General features: G+C 41.1%; 1 protein-coding gene across 8 annotated transcripts in view; it reads right to left on the bottom strand.

Annotated features, from left to right (window-relative positions):
- The window catches only part of REV1 (REV1 DNA directed polymerase), a 108,610-nt gene that overhangs the window by 34,276 nt on the left and 59,138 nt on the right, over positions 1 to 15,196 (bottom strand). For 5 of the 8 annotated variants that reach the window (XR_007513582.1, XM_049856542.1, XM_049856541.1 and 2 more), the window contains exons 9-11: positions 12,354 to 12,462; positions 2,308 to 2,436; positions 34 to 188 (exon numbers count right to left, since the gene is read on the bottom strand). Coding sequence is in view for 6 of the 8 variants with exons in the window: in XM_049856542.1 (XP_049712499.1) it covers positions 34 to 188; positions 2,308 to 2,436; positions 12,354 to 12,462 (393 nt within the window). In the remaining 2 variants the exon portion in view is untranslated. Of the gene's footprint in view, positions 1 to 33; positions 189 to 2,307; positions 2,437 to 12,353; positions 12,463 to 15,196 lie in introns of those variants that run through there. The other 3 variants (XM_049856544.1, XM_049856546.1, XR_007513583.1) reach the window with 2 other exon arrangements.

The raw sequence follows: 15,196 nt of genomic DNA, 5'->3' as shown, positions 1-15,196 counted from the left end.
CAAGTAAAGTGACAAGATAAGCTGGATACTAACCAATCCCAATGGAGGCAGCACATTTAGTCTGGTCTTTTATTTCCATACGGACAGCATTTGCAAATTCATCAGGAGTAAGTCTGGTCTCTGCAAGGATCTCGGTGATGTCTACCAGTGCTTCATCACAACTGACAGCTTCGATGTTGTGAGTATAGCTGTCAACACAAAGCGAAGGCAATGAATCACAGCCACAGCTCACCATCTGCTGACTACTGCAATAAAGTCTTCCTATGACATCATTCTTCAGTTTTTCCTCAGAAGGTTTAAAATACTAAAAAAAAAAAAAAAAAAGCTAGCATTTTAAATAAAGTGGCTCCAAGAGCCATTATTTAGTTACCTATCTTTTATCTGCATGGTTACTAAATTTGTGTTTTTCTTTTTCCATATTAACTGCTAAAAGTGCAACAGAAATTATCACTCTAGTTCCTCTATACTGAAAATGCTTTTGTGAACCTCTGAACAGCTGAAAAGCTCTGGGTGAATCTGACCTATGGAAATATTTATTCTCAAAAATTTCAAACACGGTTTAGCAGAATCAGTCAATTAAGTAGTTGCTGCTCTCCTAACACTGAAATGCCCTCCCCAACAGCAGGGCTAGGATGCAGCGGGACACAACGGTCAATCATCCCAACTGCCTTATTAGGAGGAGGCCATTCACTCTTCCTGCACGGGAAATAAGCTGTTTTTGTTTTGTTTTTTGTCATCTTATATGATCTACCCCCACAAAAGTTTTAAGTAGCTAAACAAGAAAAAAGTTGCTATGTGATCACAATGCCAATGAAATATAAGGACTATGAAACCATGAAATAGAACTGAACCAGAGACATAAGGTAACCAGAGACCCCAGAATCAAAAATTCATCGTCAATAATCCACGTAGTAACCTACAGTACAAGGGCCAGGCCTCACCTCTCACCTATACCTTACTGTAGGCTACCAGTCAGATTAAATACCTATATCCATTCAAGAAGTGAGTATGCTTTGTTCAGTCTGAAATAGAAGATGAAGTTTGGAAGAGCAGAAGGGTATACGTGATGTGAAAGTTTTTTCTTCATAGTGAAAGTTGCCCTGAGGTACAGGCCACTGAAAATGTTTCCACGGACTAAAATTGTATCAGGACTAGCATGGAGGGTTCTCCCTCAAATCCTTCTGATCTGAGGCCCAGGCTGGTAGTCGGAGGGTCTCTATACTCAGTACGCAGTAGGACCACTACTCAACTCGGTCACTCATTCCCATTCCCAATCGGATGCTACCATGACCTCAGCTGTGGGCAAGGAAAAAAGCACACTTTCCACTTGCCAACACCAACATCCCCATATTTGGGATCTTAAGCATAGTTATGATTAAGACTGACGTATCACCCAGCACTCAGTCCTCTGCACTGATGCCAGATAACTTCATCGGTCCCCTTACATTCTTCTCCTCTACTAACGTGAGCTCCCTTGATGGCAGGAGTTGGATCTTAGTGCTCTGTGTGAGACTAGCGGCATCAGGCAGTAGTCTGCACTTAATGGACACTCGATAAACAAGTGTTCAAAAGAAAGGGTGAGAAAGAGGTAGAGCTAGAGGCAGGAAGTGCAGCTCACAGGGGGACAAGTACCAGCCCAAGGTCCTCAGGCCTGTTCTGGGAGTCAAGTTGTACTGGAACACAGCCAGGCCCTTTCACTTACATGTTATCTGTGGCCGCAGAGACCCTACCTGGCCCTTTACAGAGACCATATGCCAATATATATTTTTAGTTTTGAGTTACTATTAAATATATCTACACCCTAACATTTTTTTAAATTAATCTTTTCTCAAGTCAACTAATTATTCTCCATAAAACTATTCCTAAAAACTAACTTTTGGCAAACTCCATTATTTTAGAAGAGTCCAGTCCTCATCGCCCCATCATCTCTAACTTTAAACAGGCTGTAATTCAAAGGCAGTAAAAAGAGTCAAGTCCAGTTCTTACCCTGGTTCCATGGGGAAAAAACTATGCCCACTGATAAGAAATGATGTAGGCAGAGAGTCGGGTTTTACATGGACATCAGAAAGCACCTGAACAATGTCAGCAGTGGAAAATGCCCTTTGAAATTGAGCTACTGATTACTGGAACTGCTCAAAGAAAGGTTAAAAGACTATCGACCCGAGTTGCTGAGGAAAGGGCTCCTGAAAGAGAAAAAAACTCCAGCAAAAGTGACCCTGACAATCCTAAAGAAAACTGATCATCCTTAATATTCGCTGAAGAAAATCGTGATATAGACGTGGAAGTGACTGTCACCACTTGCGGTACCTTGCCAGCGTTTCATACATCGTCCGTGCAACTTCCTTGTATGCGTGGAAATCATAGGGAACAGCCTGAAGATTAGGACACAGCTGCTTAGCGTACCCAAAAAACATTCCATTCCTAATGCCGACTTGTCTAGAGAGAACAGAACACGATGGAGATTATACTAGAAAGCTTTACATTCAAAACGCAATATCAAGTGTGCTGGCATCACCTCCCCATGCCACTAGCATATAATTTTTATTTAACATTATTTTCATTAGGGAACAAAAATAGGTATTGAGAAACCTTGTAAGTTTGTTTTGCCCGCAGAGAAGAATCACACAATTGTCTGATTCGTGGCAATGACAGATGTGCCAAGATACGCTATGAAGAGACCAGGATGGCTCTCGTCCCTATCTGGACTCAGATCTCCGGCCCCTCTGCAGACATGCCAGCGTGCCATATATGCTGGTGATATTCCAATGACCACAGAGCAGGAATGTGCTGTCAAAAACTATTTTCTCATGGCACAGTTCGGCCAGGGTTCAGCCCCCAAAATATAAACTAAAGGACTACACAGCCTAGGACAAACAGACAACACGTACTCATCCTAATACCACCCAATTCCCATTTGACCAATTCCACGCTCCTGAAGGGGCTCCACAGTGGCCGAGATGCCAACCGCCTTGTATATGGTAGGACACCACTCTGGGCAGAAGCCAGGGGTCCACAGCTTTGAGGGACCTAAACTGAAATCTGCTGTCTAAATGCCCCATGTCGCCCTTTGACATCTGGAGGACTCAGCACAAAATTATAATTACAGAATTATACATAATTAGTAAAATTCCATTTGACCATGCTGTAATCAATCAAGAAAAGATACTGTAGTAAAAACACATGCAAACTAACAAAGCAACGTTTCACCAGATTACAGGCTCCTACGTATATGCACCAAATGATGGGTCTGTAGATTCATTCCTTCAATAAATATTTACTAACTGCTGACTCAGTACGGAGGTGTGCCCTGTTCTAAGAAACATAAACAAAGTTCTCAATTACCGAGAGGTCTTCTGGCATCCTCCCCACGTCCAGACCACCACTGAGAGCCAAGAAGGAAGAGTCCTTCACAGCACTCAGAGGTAATGCAAACTCACAGGTATTTTTATGTAGGCAAAAGGAGTCATCGATTATCTGACTGCTAAGCCTCTATGAGAAATAATCTAATAGGAAGGAAAAACGATAGGGAAGTGACTGATAAACAATATAATAAATAATATAATGAAAAACAAAAACCATTCATTCATTCAACAAATACTTATGCCTCAGGCACTTTGCGAGATGCTGGGTATAACACGACAGACAAAACGCCATCATGATGTCAGTGAGGACCGTAATGCATTCACCCAGCACGGGCTGGATTACATTCACCAGACCCTGATTGCGAGGCGGGGAAGGCTATACACAATAGTTCAGAAGTAAAAATATGTATATACCGGTTCGGAAAAGTGATCATAAGTTATTAAAGGAGAAAAAAAAAAGTCTAAAAGGGGGTAAACTTCAGGTATTTGGTAAAATATACTTATTTAAAAAAAACCATTTTCAACAATGCTAGATATAACATGGGGCCAGCACATAAAAGCTAAACTTAACAAAATTAAAAGTAACCATTTTTAAAAGGAACGTGTTACTGAATTCTTGTAAATATTACGTTCTTATATTTATGACACTTCCGTCTCCAAAAACTTTCAGGGGCACATTATTTTAAAAAATATTGTGTATCTACTCATGTACTGGAAACCCTGGTGGCGTAGCGGTTAAGTACTACAGCTGCTAACCTAAAGGTCGGCAGTTCAAATGCGCCAGGCGCTCCTTGGAAACTCTATGGGGCAATTCTACTCTGACCTATAGGGTCACTATGAGTTGGAATCGACTCGACGGCAACCGGTTTGGTTTTTTGGTTTTACTCATGTGCTAGGTCTGCTCCACGAACGATCGCAGCATGGTGCAGGACCAAGTGGCGTTTCGTTCCCTTGTGTGTGGCATTGCCAGGAGTTTGGGCTGACTCAACGGCGGCTAACAATTTATGTCCTCGTGCACATCTAAATCCCAGAGACACACATCTTTAAGAGCCACCGGATACTAACAACAGGAGCCCTGGTGGCGCAGTGGTTAAGCACTCAGCTGCGAACTGAAAGGTGGGTGGCTTAAACCGAACATCTGTTCCTCGAGAGAAAGATGTGGCACTCTGCTTCGTAAAGATCACAGCCTTGGAATCCCCAAGCGACAGATCTACTCTGTCCTATAGGGTCACTATGAGTCAGAATCGGCTCGACAGCAATGGGTTTGGTTTTTTTTAGACACTCTAAGGGAACTGGAAACCCTACTGTCGCAGTGGTTAAGTGCTACAGCAGCTAGCCAAAAGGCTGGCAGTTCAAATCCATCAGGCGTTCCTTGGAAACTCATGGGGCAGTTTTATTCTGTCCTGTAGGGTCGCTAGGAGTCAGGATCAACTTGAACTGCAACATGCTTTTTTAATAAGAGAATTACAAACAAACAAAAAAAAAACCTGAAAGGCTTCCTATAAACTTGCCGTTATTCTTAGGTGCCGTCAAGTTGGTTCCGACTCATAGCGACCCTATGCACAACAGAACAAAACACACCCGATCATGCGCCACCATTATAATCGCTGTTAGGCTTGAGCTCATTGTTGCAGCCACTGTGTCAATCCACCTCGTTGAGGGTCTTCCTCTTTCCGCTAACCCTGTACTCTGCCAAGCATGATGTCCTTCTCCAGGGACTGATCCCTCCTGACAGCCTGTCCAAAGTATGCAAGACGCAGTCTCGCCATCCTTGCCTCTAAGGAGCATTCTGGCCGCACTTCTTCTGAGGCAGATTTGTTCGTTCTTTTGGCAGTCCATGGTATATTCAATATTCTTCGCGAACACCACAATTCAAAGGCATCAACTCTTCTTTGGTCTTCCTTATTCATTGTCCAGCTTTCATATGCATATGACGTGACTGAAAATACCATGGCTTGGGTCAGGTGCACCTTAGTCTTCAGGGCGACCTCTTTGCTCTTTGATACTTTGAAGAGGTCCTTTGCAGCAGATTTGCCCAATGCAATATGTCTTTTGATTTCTTGACTGCTGCTTCCGTGGCTGTTGATTATAGATCCAAGGAAAATGAAATCCTTGACAACTTCAATCTTTTCTCCATTTATCATGACATTGCTCATTGGTCCACTTGTGAGGATTTTTGTTTTCTTTACGTTGAGGTGTAATCCATACTGAAGGCTGTGGTCTTTGATCTTCATTAGTAAGTGCTCAAGTCCTCTTCACTTTCTGCAAGCAAGGTTGTGTCATCTGCATAACGCAGGTTGTTAATGAGTCTTCCTCCAATCCTGATGCCCCGTTCTTCTTCATGTAGTCCAGCTTCTCGGATTATTTGTTCAGCATACAGATTAAATAGGTATGGTGAAAAAAAAAAAAAAAACCCTGACGCATACCTTTCCTGACTTTAAACCAAACAGTATCCCCCTGTCCTGTCCGAACAACTGCCTCTTGATCTATGTAAAGGTTCCTCATGAGCACAATTAAGTGTTCTGGAATTCCCATTCTTCGTAGTGTTATCCATAGTTTGTTATGATCCACACAGTCCAATGCCTTTGCATAGTCAATAAAACACGGGTAAACATCCTTCTGGTATTCTCTGCTTTCAGCCAGGATCCATCTGACATCAGCAATGATATCCCTGGTTCCACGTCCTCTTCTGAAACCGGCCTGAATTTCTGGCAGTTCCCTGTCGATATACTGCTGCAGCCGTTTTTGAATGATCTTCACCAAAATTTTGCTTCCGTGTGATATTAATGATATTGTTCTATAACCTCCACATTCGGTTGGATCACCTTTCTTGAGAATGGGCATAAATATGGATCTCTTCCAGTCAGTTGGCCAGGAAGCTGTCTTTCATATTTCTTGGCATAGATGAGTGGGCACCTCCAGCGCTGCATCTGTTTGTTGAAACATCTCAATTCATATCCCATCAATTCCTGGAGCCTTGTTTTTTGCCAATGCCTTGAGAGCAGCTTGGACTTCTCTTCCTTTAGTACCATCGGTTCCTGATCATATGCCACCTCTTGAAATGGCTGAATATCGACTAATTCTTTTTGGTATAATGACTCTGTGTTTTCCTTCCATCTTCTTTTGATGCTTCCTGCGTCGTTTAATATTTTCCCCATGGAATCCTTCCTATTGCAACTCGAGGTTTGAATTTTTTCTTCAGTTCTTTCAGCTTGAGAAATGCCAAGCGTGTTCTTACCTTTGGGTTTTCCATCTCCAGCTCTTTGCACATGTCATTATACTTTGTCTTCTCAAGCCGCCCTTTGAAATCTTCTGTTCAGTTCTTTTACTTCATCAATTCTTCCTTTTGCTTTAGGTGCTCGACGTTCAAGAGCAAGTTACAGAGTCTCCTCTGACATCCATCTTGGTCTTTTCTTTCTTTTCTGTCTTTCCAGTGACCTCTTGCTTTCTTCACGGATGATGTCATTCCACAACTCATCTGGTCTTCGGTCACTAGTGTTCAATGTATCAAATCTATTCTTGAGATGGTCTCTAAATTCAGGTGGCATACACTCAAGGTCATATTTTGGCTCTCACGGACTTGCTCTGATTTTCTTCAGTTTCAGCTTGAACTTGCATATGAGCAATTGATGGTCTCTTCTGGGGTCGGCCCCTGGCCTTGTTCTGACTGATGATATTGAGCTTTTCCATTGTCTCTTTCCACAGATGTAGTCAATTTGATTTCTGTGTGTCCCATCTGGCAAGGTCCATGTGTATAGTTGCCATTTATGCTGGTGAAAGAAGGTATTTGCAATGAAGAAGCCGTTGGTCATGCAAAATTCTATCATTTGATCTCCAGCATTGTTTCTACCACCAAGGCCATATTTTCCAACTACTGATCCTTCTTCTTTGTTTCCAACTTTCGCATTCCAATTACCCGTAATTATCAATCCATCTTGATCGCATGTTCAATGAATTTCAGACTGCAGCAGCTGATAAAAGTCTTTCTATTTCTTCATCTTTGGCCCCTGTGGTTGGTGCGTAAATTTGAATAATAGTCGTATTAACTGGTCTTCCTTGTAGGCGTACGGATATTATCCTATCACTGACAGCATTGTACTTCAGGATAGATCTTCAAATGTTCTTTTTGACGATGAATGCAACACCACTCCTCTTCAAGCTGTCATTCCCAGCATAGTAGACTATATGATTGTCCGATTCAAAATGGCCAATACCAGTCCGTTTCAGCTCACTAATGCCTAGGATATTGATGTTTATGCATTCCATTTCATTCTTGACAATTTCCAATTTTCCTAGATTCATACTTCATACATTCCAGGTTCCGATTATTAATGGATGTTTGCAGCTGTTTCTTATCATTTTAAGTCATGCCACATCAGCAGATGAAGGTCCCGAAAGCTTTACTCCATCCACGTCATCAAGGTCAACTCTACTTTGACGAGGCAGCTCTTCCCCAGTCATCTTTTGAGTGCCTTCCAACCTGGGGGGCTCTTCTTCCAGCACTATATCAGACAATGTTCCGCCGCTATTCATAAGGTTTCACTGGCTAATGCTTTTCAGAAGTAGAGTGTCGGGTCCTTCTTCCTAGTCTGTCTTAGTCTGGAAGCTCAGCTGAAACCTGTCCTCCTTGGGTGACCCTGCTGGTATCTGCATACTGGTGGCATAGCTTTCAGCATCACAGCAACACACAAGTCCCCACAGTACAACAAACTGACAGACATGTGGGGGTTCCTGTAACTAAAAAAAATTATTCATTTATTTTATATGAAATAAATTCAGTTTCACACCCACCAACTCAAGGTATTTTGGGTCCCTTAGTTATTTTTTTTTAGTTATAGGAACTATAACTTGAGTTGGTGGGTGGAAAACTGAATTTGTTTCATATAAAATAAATTTGTAAAGAAAATTACCGAAACGTTTGATGTGCCTTCACTACGGTGACATGCCTATTCCTCCAACTGAAGCCCCACAAAGGACAGGTTAGCAATACTCCCCAGGTGTATGCTGCATACAGAGTTTGTTTTCAGGTCTGAAGTATACAGGCATACTCTTCCTTGCAATGTTTTGCTCCAACAATTGATTTTGTCTTGGATTAGACAATATGAAAACTAATCATTAAATCACAGTCACTCTCCATTCAACAAACTAAAAGAGATCCATGTCACCAATAATCCAGAAAGGTAAAGGGTCCTTAGAAAAGCATATGAAAAGGAAGGTGTTTAAATTACTTTATCTTAAAAATCTATGTTTCTAGGGTATTGTATGTGTATCGTTACCTTTTCCTCTAAATATCTACCTGCTCCCTTATTATGTAGAAAGCTCGTTCTCTCTGGTAAACCCACTGCTGGCAAGTTGATTCCAACTGATGGAGACCCTATAGGACAGAGCAGAACTGTCTCATAGTGTTTCCCAGGCTGTAATCTTTTTCTAAATTTTATTTTGTTTTTGTTGAGAATACCCACAGCAAAACATACACTAATTCACCCGTTTCTACATGTACAATTCAGTGACAATGATTACATTCCTCAAGTTGTACAATCTATCATTCTCACCCTCGTTTTCTGAATTGTTCCTTGTCCATTAACATAAAGCCACTGCCCCGAGGTTTCCATCTAATCTTTCAAGTTGCTGTTGTCACTTTGATCCCATACAGACAGTTCTTAGAAAAGCATCATGCTCAAAGCAGACATTTTTTACTAGTTAAGCTGAACTACTGTTTGGTTTTAAGAAGACTTCAGGGGACATTTTTGGTTTAAGTTTTAAAGATTTTATTGGGGCAACAGTTTCAGGGGTTCATCTAGCCCCTTAGCTCCAGAAAGTCTGGAGTCCATGAGAATTTGAAAGTCTGTTCTGCATTTCCCGCACTTTGATCAGGATTCTGCTGTAGACTCTTTGATGAAAATGTTCAGTGATGCTAGCAGGGCACCATCCAGTTCTCCTGGTCTCACGGCAAAGGAGGAAATTAGCCACACGTTCCATATCCTCCTCCTATTCCTGATTCTCCTTCCTCTGATGTTTCAGGCAAATAGAAACCAATTGTTGTGTCCAAGGATGTAAATCTTTACAGAAGCAGACTACCACAGCTTTCTCCCGCAGAGCAGCGGGTAGCTTTGAACCCCTGACCTTTTGGTTAGCAGCTAGTCGCTTAACCACTACACCACCAGGGCTCTTTGGTAAAACAGTAACACACATTCAGACTACATTACCTACATCTACATATCTTACCTTTCTATGACTTCTATCATCTCACACTCACATTCTACCCTTTGACAATCCCCATTATTAGCTTCTGTTTATTGAAAACTTGGAGCCCTGGTGGCACAGTGGTTAAGAGCTACAGCTGCTAACCAAAACGTCAGCAGTTCAAATCCCCCAGCCGCTCCCTGGAAACCCTGTGTGGAACTGTTCTACTCTGTCCTGTAGGGTTGCTAGGAGTCAGAATTGACTCGATGGCAACAGGTTTTATCGAAAACTTACGAATGCGTAAAACTGGGAATGACCATCCTCCAATCCAGTCCCCACTTTAACCCCAGAAATAGTTCTCTAATACAGCTGTGAATCATACTTGTTAAAAATATATATATATATATATCTTCTCACTTATAGAGGAAAATATAACTAAGTGATGGATAATTACAAAAAAGGGTACCCAGAAATTCTTTTCTAGAGATCTTCATTCTCTAGAAAATGGAGAATTATGATTAAAGGACAAAAAACCCACTGGTAGTTTTCTTTTTTTCTTTTACACTTGCAGTCAAATTCATTTTCACCACTTTATTTCCTAAAAACAAACATTTCCCATTTAAATGGCTAACGACATAGTATTTGGCTCCCACATATTATCATCCCAATAATTTTTAAGGCATTCAGCTTGACGATCGCCATCTATGGTTCAATACGAACGCACCATGCAAATACCGACGGAAGTCTACAGCCAAGGCACAAGTGTGGACACTAGAGTCCACGCCATCAGAAGCTGGTAACCCTTCCATCCTTGAGGCAGCGTTGGCACCCCCTACCCAGCACTTATTCTGGAGGTACTGAGGATGAAAGAAGACCCTACAGAGACAGCAAGGCAAGGTGGAGCTTTCATTCTGAGCCATCATATGCCAACTAGCAGGAGACCCTGGGTGCTGAAAGGCTGGCAGTTAGAACCCACCCAGAGGCGCCTCAGAAGACAGTCCTGGCCATCTGCTTCTGAAAGGACTTAGCCTTGAAAAGCCTAGGGAGTGGGGTCGCTATTAGTAAGAACGGACTCAGTGGCAAACAGTAACAAAAATTCACAAAATTCAAGAACTGGCAAAGAGTATTTCTGGGCTTCATCACATCCTCCAGATATGGGATACAACTGTCCGGCCATAGAAAGCGTAAGTCAGCATTCAGTAACTTAGTGGGTGGTAGGGACCTAACCTACTGAGCCCAGCATAACATCAGCTCTAAGCTTCCTGTGTTAATACAAAGCAACACACCTCATCTAAAACGTATCTGTTTCAATTCCTTAGCCACATTATCAACTAACAACAAAGAAGACTAACATACAATTCTGTTAATGAGAAAGGCGAAGCTGGCCTGGGAGTAAAAGTGTGACATGTCATGAACGAAAGACAATTTCAATACTTTTAAATTATGCATATCTGAAAATGTTTTTTATTTAAATACGCTTTTTATAAACTAATCAGCAAGCTTTTAAAAGAACTATTCTGGTTAGATGTTTTTGAGCTGAAATAAAAGCGTTTTCAGACTCACTTGTTTGAATCACCCCAAAAATAAACCCAGGCTGAAAAACGTAAACTGATGTAAGACTGTTCCTTTTTATAATTACTGAGCATTTAAATACTTGCCAAAAATATGTATCTGCTATGCTATAAAGGTACAAGTATCTATGTTTAGTTACCAGGAAAGAAAAAAAATAAAGACTTCTCTTTTTATTAATCCGTTCTCTAGTGCTCCCATTTTATTACAACTATTATAATCAATTACTTCAAAGTGAGTGATTTTTTTTTTTTTTTATAAGAATGAAGAACATAAACGTCTATTTCTTCTCGTACTGAAATAGCCAATTACAATTAGGGTTTAAGGTTACTGTGTGTAAGACAAAGACCTACACAGAAAGTTAATGCCAACAAGCTGACGATATAGTTACCCATATTAAACAAAGAGATGATACGCCAATATGGAAGTATTTACTTGTAATTTAACAGGAAAAGGAGATCTGGTGGCAAAACAGTTAACTGCTCAGCTGCTAACCAAAAGGTTTGCAGTTCAAACCCACCCAGCAGATCCATGGTAGAGAGACCTGGTGATCTGCTCCCATAAAGATTACAGCCTAAGAAACCTACGGGGCAGGTCCACTATTACATGTGCTCGCTATGAGTCTAAATTGTTGACAGAACCCAACAACAACAATTTAACAGGTCATTGAGTTTTAACATAATTTAAAAAAAAACTCACTTGAAGGTTTGGATTGCAGGATTGCTTTTTTTTTTTTTTGTTAAGTAAAAAGAAAGGATTAGAGGAGATTAATATCGAGGTCCTCTTCCATTCAAAACTATCTTCCATGCTTCAAAAGACAACTGCTTAGAGCCACAGTGCCAGTTTCTTTTGGTTTCCACTGTAGGCCCTGGAGGTGCCACAGTTAAGAGCTTGACTGCTAACCAACAGGTCAGCAGTTCAAAACCACCAGGTGCTCCTTTGAAACCCTATGGGATGGTTCTACTCTGTCCTGTAGGGTCGCTATGAGTTGGGATTGACTCGACAGCAATGAGAAGCATTTGTGATGAAAAAACAGAAGGAACTAGAGGGATGAGAACTAGAAACATTTTCGTCCCACAATGTGGTTGCCACATACTAAAATGCAAATGTCAATCACAGGCCTGACTGACATGTCTAAATCCACTTCTGGAGTGTACGGGATTAAAAAATTAAAGACTAAAAATGATTAACTCAAGTAACCATCCACTAAGTATTATGATACACTTAACTTCTACGTACCTGGCTTCATAACTACACGATGCAATTTCAGCCTTCGACAAAACAGAATTAATTCCATTTGTTTGTGCAGAATCTTCAGATTCCCATACTGGCAAATCAGGTATTTCTGCTTTAAAAATAATAAAATTTAATGACTACGTGTTAAAACCTGATTTTCCTTAACTTTCATTCAAGAAATCCACTTTCCACTGCTTTCCTATACAAATGTTTAGTAAATTCCAAATACAGTTATCTCCAATTGGTATTTATTTCCATATTCAAGAAAAAAGAAAAACCTACAACTGTAAAAGGGTTTACTTCCATTATGGTCTTCATCAGCAGTCAGGTAAACACTTATCGTAATAAATTAAAAGTGTCCTGTTTTAGTACCAGAGATTTAAAAAAATACACAGAAAGATAAAAACAAAACATTCCTTTAAAGTGGTCTCCTGAGATGGGCAAAGCTCAAAAGTGACCAGGAAGATGCACCCCCACTTACTATACATTACAAGGACTGCCAGCTTCTCTGTCATGGGGACAGTTAATGGGAAATACAGGTTTCTCTGAATGCTCTTTGCCATTTCCTAGAAGAACTATCTGCAAAACTTAAAGATAATTAATATGTTCAATAAACATCAAATTCCTACAAACCATCTGATCGAAAGTCATTTAGTAGGTCATATAACCATAAAGAGGCCTTCATCCTAAATTTAAGGTTCTTCTTTTGAACACATACCAGATGAAGAGCCTCTCAACATTATCCCTTTCAGGTAATTCTGCTCTTGGTTTAGCAATGCACATTCAATTAAAAACACTCAAGTGTGCTGAACATACCAACTGCTTTCTAGAACACAACTCGGGTCTAAATAGCACAGCTAACCAATATCTCTTAACATCCACACCAAATGCACAGCTTTACACAAGAGTGTGAAACACACAGCTTAGTGAGCCTATTGGCTGCGTGTCACTTTACTTCCTTTACCACCTTTAGCTCCACTAGTAACTGAGAAATAGATGTAAAACACAGTTTCAGCTATAGGTCTCCTGGGATACTATCATTAGGTCACAAGAAGACTATGGTGTAAATACATATCATACATTCTAAAAATACAATCTCAGCCATATCTCCACTCTCATGAACAAAAATACCATTAGTTGGTAAAACAAGACCAAGAGATACCACTTCAGCCAATTCTAAGACAAACCTATTTTGAGTACACTGTAACAGTATATAACTAACAAACCCAGCATTTCTTTTCTGTGTATTTCAGGGACTTGATGCTTCATGAAAAAGCAGCAGCTAAAGTACCACCAGAAAAAACATGGCAAAATATCTGGCTCCAGAGGCGACAACGTCTCTCCCTGGTGTGACTCCAGTAATCAACATTTTTACCCAAGGATGCAACCCATACAAGCACGTCTGGATCCCAGTGCCCACACACGCAAGGCATGAATGCAAGTCGAATCCTAGGGACCGCCACCTCAATGGGGTAAAATCCTATTCGCCTCAAAAAGAAAAAGAGCATGCTGTGTCTCCTGAGCTTGGTTTCCTATGTGAATAGCACACCGCTACACTGTTACGAATTAAGTCAAAATGCAGAGTAGGCTCAGCCCTTCTGAAGGCTCTTAGAAGGTTACAGAGCACCTGTAGTCCATTACTCTAAGCTGAGACACACACGAGAAGTTCAGGATTCTAAGTCAAAGTGCCACAGAGGGTGCTACTAGACCAAAAAAAGAAGCGTTGAAGCTTGAACAGTCCCAACCAGCTGCCTTTCAAAGGTGGGGAGTTACGTGACTTCTGTGTTTGGAGGGCTAGTTAAATAGCCTAAGACACTTGCTCTGGAAATGAGACAGAAATGGTCTGGAGGTGGGGACAGTCTCTCTGGTCCATGTGCTCCCGTGCCCTGGCCTGAGACACAGCACGGCTGTTTCTCGTCACTGGGCTGGCTGACCTTGTCCACAGTGCAGCAGAGCGCGTGGATCCCTCCATGAGCGCAGTGAGTTGCTTCATGTGAGACTCAGGGCAATGCAGGGACACACTGTCCTCACTGGAGGGCAAAGTAGAGAACTGCTCATCAAAACTTGGCAAACTAGACGGGCACATGGAGAATGTGGAGGAACGGTTGGAGAAATCAGGGGCCAGGAGCCAAGTCTGTGAAAAAGAAATCGCTGAGAATAAATCTGTGACTAATATGATTTTAAAAACTGTTGTTCTTTAGAATGAAAACTGAAGTTGTTGAAGGGATAGGAAATATCTGCACCCTGGAATCCAGGATGGGGTGTAAAAGGCCTCAATCATGAAATCTTGAGCATAAAATGGATCCCAAACAAAGAGATCGTGAGTGAGAAGGGTCACTGCTGAGTGCTGCTCAGGAAGCAGCTTCAGAAAGGAAGTCATAGATGGAGATCCCCTGCTTAAGCTGGTCTCATTAGATAAAGAGTTTGTGAAAATGAGGAAAAAGACACGGAAGTGTCTGTTAAGGACTAAAGATGCTATTTGTCCTAATACTTTGCCTAACCATACAAGTCAAAACATTAGAACCGAACCCCAAAGTATTTTTTTAAAAAAAGCTAGCATGTGGAATCCAAAGACTATTTCTTAAACTGAGCCTCAATATTTTTAAATTTAGTGTCATGTCTAATAATGGTCCAGAGAAAGAAAGATCAGGAAACAACAAGAAGAAAGGCACTGAAAAAAGTTCTAAGCACAAGCTTAAGTGGCAACCAAATCTTACAACAGGACAATCTATTCATTTCATAATGTAGCAAATATTTTGGAAGGTTCGTAATGGGTCAAAAGGCTTAGGACATAAAAGTGAATGGCATCAAGTTGAAGCAAGAGTATAAAACACAAAGTATCATAT

The sequence above is a fragment of the Elephas maximus genome, chromosome 17 (genome assembly GCF_024166365.1).
Source record: "Elephas maximus indicus isolate mEleMax1 chromosome 17, mEleMax1 primary haplotype, whole genome shotgun sequence".
NCBI lineage: Eukaryota > Metazoa > Chordata > Mammalia > Proboscidea > Elephantidae > Elephas > Elephas maximus.
This window is presented reverse-complemented; position numbering and strand designations above follow the sequence as displayed.